General features: G+C 37.5%; 2 protein-coding genes across 2 annotated transcripts; both read left to right on the top strand.

Moving 5' to 3' along the window:
* Positions 1–1,071: 1,071 nt before the first annotated feature.
* Positions 1,072–1,998, top strand: LOC141808560 (olfactory receptor 11A1-like). Its single transcript, XM_074695221.1, has one exon. It carries the CDS (start codon positions 1,072–1,074, stop codon positions 1,996–1,998), a length of 927 nt encoding a protein of 308 aa, XP_074551322.1.
* A 2,376-nt stretch (positions 1,999–4,374) lies between these two features.
* LOC141808637 (olfactory receptor 11A1-like) lies at positions 4,375–5,262 on the top strand. The gene has a single exon (XM_074695310.1). It carries the CDS (start codon positions 4,375–4,377, stop codon positions 5,260–5,262), a length of 888 nt encoding a protein of 295 aa, XP_074551411.1.
* Positions 5,263–5,705: the final 443 nt, after the last annotated feature.

The raw sequence follows: 5,705 nt of genomic DNA, 5'->3' as shown, positions 1-5,705 counted from the left end.
CTACATTAACTAAGAAAATAAATAGATATAAAAAGTGCTAAAAATAAAATTCAATAAATGAATAGACTAAATAAATAACCAAATAGATATTGAAATGAATAAATACAATAAAATATTAGTTAAAAGCTAAGTGAAAAAAGTGGGTCTTGAGTCTGCTTTTAAAAATATGAACATTCTCTGTGGCCCTCAGGTCCTCTGGCAGGCTATTCCACAGACGGGGGCCATAGTGCTTGAAAGATGCCTCACTGAAAGTTGGGAATAATCAATATAATGATGTGAAAAAAATAAGAAACTTTTGCTTTTGAAATAAGAATGAAAAGGGGACCCTTTAGTTCTCAAGGTTCACACTTTTTCATACCAATGGCAGTGCAGTGCAGTGACGCATCAGTCACGCATTAGTCATTAGGCCCCCATAGACTACCCACTGCTAGTTGCCTGGAGCTTTGTAGGATCAATAAAAGCCTGGTGTAACACTTTACCCAGGCTGAAATCAAATGTGGCATCGAAGGTTCCATTTGAGGCCTGAAGTGTCTGATTTTAGCAGGTATCATTTGTTCAGTTTGGTTGTAGCTTTTATGATTTGCAACATAGACGTTTGTTGTTTATCATTCTATTTTTGGTATTTTATATATTAATTTATTCATTCAGGGTTTATTTATTACAGATACAGTATACGTGGACATACTGATGTACAAAAACTAATTCCTTTGGCGTGTGAAAGTTTTTATGAAATGAGTTTGTGTTAAGATCGAAGCTAACAAGAGAGAGAAAAATGTAGCATCTTTTAATTTGGCCTCTTGAGTTTCATACAACTGTTTGTGTGGCTGTAGCTTTTAAAAAAGGACCTAATAAGCTCCATAGAGGGTATTATATTTTACCTTACTGAAACTCAACAACTTCTGAAGTCTACATATGAAGATACATTCAGGCGCCTGTTAATGCCAAATACAGTATAAGTCAAGTTGTAGGATATCAAAGTTACAATAGGAAAAACCTTTCCTTTATTTAATTTAGAAACACGTGCCATGCAATCAGTTTGTCATCATTAGTATTTGTTTGAAAATGTTCTTCATGGACGGTGAGCCAAACGAAACATACATCACTCTCGGTGGTCATGTGGAAGTGAACAGATATAGATATCTTTATTTTTTGATCATGCTAACAGTATTTATTCTCATTATCTGCTTTAACATCACCATTGTATGCCTTATTTGGAAAAACAAAAATCTTCATGAGCCAATGTTCATTTTTATTGCTGCTTTGCTGCTGAATTCGGCTGTTTTCAGTGCTGCAATTTACCCGAAATTGCTCATTGACTTTTTATCTGAAAAGCAGACCATATCATACTCAGCCTGTCTCTTTCAGTTCTATCTTCTGTACTCCTTGAGTGGATCCGAGTTCTTACTGTTGGCAGGCATGGCCTATGACAGATATGTGTCCATATGTAAACCTTTGCAATATCCTAATATCATGAGAAAAACCACTGTGAGCATTTTCCTGGGCGTAGCATGGCTTGTGCCTTCCTGTCAGACTGCAGTCTCTGCGATACTGAGTGCCAATATGAAACTCTGTAATTTCACTTTAGAGGGAATCTTTTGTAACAACCTGATTTACACTCTTCACTGTGTCAGATCGAGAACTCTTTCTGTATTTGGCATTTTTGCTTTGGTAGATAGTGCGATTTTCCCAATGCTCTTTATACTCTTCACATACTCCAAGATTCTCATCATCTCATGTCGTAGTCAAAGAGAAGTAAGAAGAAAAGCTGCACAGACCTGTTTGCCCCATCTGTTAGTGTTAGTCAGCTTTTCATGTTTTTGTGCATATGATATCCTCATCGCTCGAATTGGATCTGATTTATCAAAAACTGTACGATTGATAATGACCTTACAAGCAGTTTTGTACCATCCTCTCTTCAATCCCATCATTTATGGACTAAAAATGAAGGAAATCTCTAAACACCTGAAGAGATTGTTCTGTCGACCAAAAGTTTTCTAATGCATTGAGTAATATGAGGTAGAAAAGATAAATGTTGTCACTTTTCAATTATAATATAAGTTATTAAAAGCCGTGCATTGTTCAGACAATGCAACAACTGAATAGTATGCTTCAGTTTCCTTAGTTATTGTAATTTATCTGTTAAAGTCTGCAGCAGTATTTGTCTGTTTAACTTGATAATGCCACTAGGTTTAAACCCTCTTTCAGGCTTGTGTGTGTTTGGGACTTTGTGTATTCCTCCCATGTAACACTGGTTGTTTTAATCAGAGAATACTTGCCACATTTAAGCCCTAGAGTTAATCTGGAGAGGAGTTATGGACTCTCTGAATTAAAATTGGATATGTTTCACTTTTTATCTTGCAGGTTAAAGCTAAATGTTCCACATTTTCATTCACCATTGTTTCACCACCAAATCAATCCCCATGAAACTCTATTCCATGCATGTCACCCCGTCAAATTTCCAGGAGTGGGCTGATGCATGATTCCCATTTGTTATTATAATTCAAGAAAATTCACACAATGCTGCAGCCTCATAGCAAGAAGGTCACCGGTTCAATTCCCAGCATGGCTGGTGGGCCTTTCTGTGTTGAGTTTGCATGTGTGGGTTCTCTCCAGGTACTCCTGCTCCCACCCTCCTGCTCATCGGGGTTAATTGACCACTCAAAATTGTCCTTAGGTGTGAGTGTGTGAAAGGTTGTCTGCCTCTCTGTCAGCCCTGTGATTGGCTGGCGACCAGTCCAGGGTGTACCCTGCATCTCGCCCAATGACAGCTGAGATAGGCTCCAGCCACCTGTGACCACGAACAGGATAAGCGATTCAGAAAATGAATGAATGAATGAAAATTCACACAATCACCAACCAAAAATAGGTGAGGCTGAGTAGGAACTACAACTCAATGGTAAATGAGCCACTTGTAAGACCTCATGAGATGCATATAAACACAAAAAAGTCTAAGTAGGGGTTAATACAATCAAAAATAACACATTAATGCTCAGTACGAAGACACTGACAGGTCCTTTATAGAAACATGTCAAGAGTTAATAAATCTGTCTCTTATCAACAACAAAATGTTTATTTACATCAAGAGTAGGCAACCTAGGGCACGGGTACTATAGCTGGCACGTGAGGCTTTTTATGTTGGCACGCAGAGACTAAATACAGGGAGGCAAAGGACAAAATGAATAAATAAATGTAAAAAAATAAAACATTTTTATTGTCTCCCATTTACCACTTTCCTAAAAATGAGCACATTATAAATGTTCATACGTCAAAGTTTAGCAATAAAAGTTAAATATTAAATTTATATCATGACGTTACAAGTGCTCGAATGTGATTTGCAAGTGTGTCACCGCAAGTCTCTTGGGAGGTCAGCCTGCTAGCTTGCAATCACATCCAGTTAGTGGTGTTATCATGGCAAACAAACCATGTTCCAGTTGGTCTTTCCAACATAGTTGGACAAGAGAGTATGGATTTCTTGCCAAAGATAGACAGAGAACGGGCTATAAGCACCTTTTGCTGTGAAAGCATGGTACCTTGAACATCAATTGAGCAGCTTTGTTAGAGCCCAAACACGAAACAGCATTGGCATAGTATGCTACACAGAGCAACACATTCAACACTTTCAGTTAAAAACCAGGCAACAGAGGGAAGTTATACCTTTCCTCACTGCATAGTGAGACATGGAAAACCATTTACTGACAGGGAATATATAAAGGAGACTTTCCAATCAGCTGCCAATGAGTTAATGAAAGAAGTAAGTATTGGCAATTTGGGCACAAGTGTATTTTAAAGTGCCATGAGTCATGAAAAAGGTTGCCTGCCCCTGATTTACATGATAAAAATACAACAGAAATGGTGCTAAAAGAAAACTGCAGTGGGCAGTCACCTCTGGCTTGGGGGCCGACCATCAACTGGGGGCTGGTTTTGGCTTTATCACTTTTTAAAAGTGAATAAAAGAATCCGTTTTTAAACCAATAACATTTATTAGTTATTTTCTTATTTATTTTAAGTAAAAGGTTTCTTTGATTTCATCTCTGCAAAATGTCACAACTGCAACTTGTAAATTTCTCTCTTGAGGGTAAATGAACTTCCATTTCATCACAAGGAAAACAACTTCTTACATGGCTCACAAGCCCCTAAAGGTTCTTTGTTTGATGTTAATGAGATCTGTTGAGGGTAGGGCCAAATGTAGTATACTCTCGCTGCAGACTCAGATTGTCCTTTTTCTCAGAGTGAGTACACCTCTTTTCAGACAGTCACAGTCTTATATGACCTTCATTGTGTGACTTCTTTTACAGTCAGGACATTGACACATAGTGTTGAATGGCAGTGCAAATGGAAACAACCTTAACAAACAGTAACTTCAGCGGAACATATATGATAACTCTTGATGGGTATGTTCAATTGCAAAAGTACAGGTATCTTTATTTTGTGATTATGTTGACGGTATACATTCTAATAATTACACTAAATTCTACTATTGTGTACATTATCTGGATCCATAGAAACCTTCATGAGCCCATGTATGTTTTCATTGCTGCTTTGTTAGTGAACTCTGTTCTTTTCAGCACAGCTATTTACCCAAAGCTCTTGATCGACTTTTTATCAGAGGAACAGATCACATCATATTCAGCCTGCATCTGTCAGGGTTTTCTGTTTTATTCTCTTGGAGGTGCAGAATTCTTTCTATTAGCAGCCATGGCCTTTGACAGGTATGTGTCCATATGCAGACCTTTGCAGTATCCAACTATCATGAGAAAAACAACAGTAATCATATTCCTTGTTTTAGCGTGGCTTCTACCTGCTTGTCAGCTTGTAGGGTCTGCCATTCAAAATGTCTTTCTGAAACTCTGCAATTTCACCATAAGAGGGATTTTCTGTAACAATTTTATATACAAACTCCACTGTATTCGACCGAGAGCGGTATCGATTTTTGGTTTGATTGTGATGATCAATGTTGCCCTCCTTCCAGTGCTCTTCATACTCTTCACATACACCAGGATACTCATAGTATCCTACCGTAGCTGCAGAGTAGTCAGAAAAAAAGCAGCTCAGACCTGTTTACCTCACTTGATGGTTTTAATCAGCTTCTCTTGTTTGTGTTTGTATGATGTTGTTATACTTAGGGTTGAATCTGATTTTCCAAAAACTGCAAATTTTGTGATGAGTTTTCAAATCGTCTTGTATCACCCTCTTTTTAACCCGATTGTGTATGGCTTGAAAATGAAAGAAATATATAAGCACCTAAAGAATCTGTTCCATTAAGATGGACTGAGACACACTATATTTTTATTTAAGGTAATTCATATTCTGGAGGGGAGTGTGTGAAATGTATACTTTTGAGCCTACAGTTTCTGTAATACACCTGTAAATATCTTAAGTTTTGTGTGAACTCTTCTTTTGCAAATCTTACATCACCGTCAGTTTCTAGTGATGTTGAACTTTACCGCTGTTTTATGATTTATCCGTATACCTTTGTGTTTATGTATTCTCTCCATAGTGCACAAAAAATGAGTTGCATAAATTCATTTTTGCCTATCAACTATCTTCATTTTGAATATAATTCTTTATTCTTTACAAGTCATCTTTTGGTGTCAGTCACTCGTTTAGAAAGCCAGTAAGAGAAAAGAAATGTATGCAAAGGTGGAAGGAGGACATGCAGCAACTGGGTGTTAAACTTATGGCTTCTTACCTTTTGACCGGGGGTG

Source organism: Halichoeres trimaculatus, unplaced genomic scaffold, assembly GCF_033239565.1.
Source record: "Halichoeres trimaculatus isolate MK-OKI-2021-1 unplaced genomic scaffold, fHalTri1.1 fHalTri1_scaffold_19, whole genome shotgun sequence".
In the NCBI taxonomy this organism is placed as follows: domain Eukaryota; kingdom Metazoa; phylum Chordata; class Actinopteri; order Labriformes; family Labridae; genus Halichoeres; species Halichoeres trimaculatus.
Note: the sequence above shows the minus strand (reverse complement) of the source record. Positions and strands in the feature narration are given on the sequence as shown.

Excerpts from the sequence above, each read along its gene's own strand:
- LOC141808637 (XM_074695310.1), top strand. The coding sequence starts at position 4,375 with ATGATAACTCTTGATGGGTATGTTCAATTGCAAAAGTACAGGTATCTT.
- LOC141808560 (XM_074695221.1), top strand. The coding sequence starts at position 1,072 with ATGGACGGTGAGCCAAACGAAACATACATCACTCTCGGTGGTCATGTG.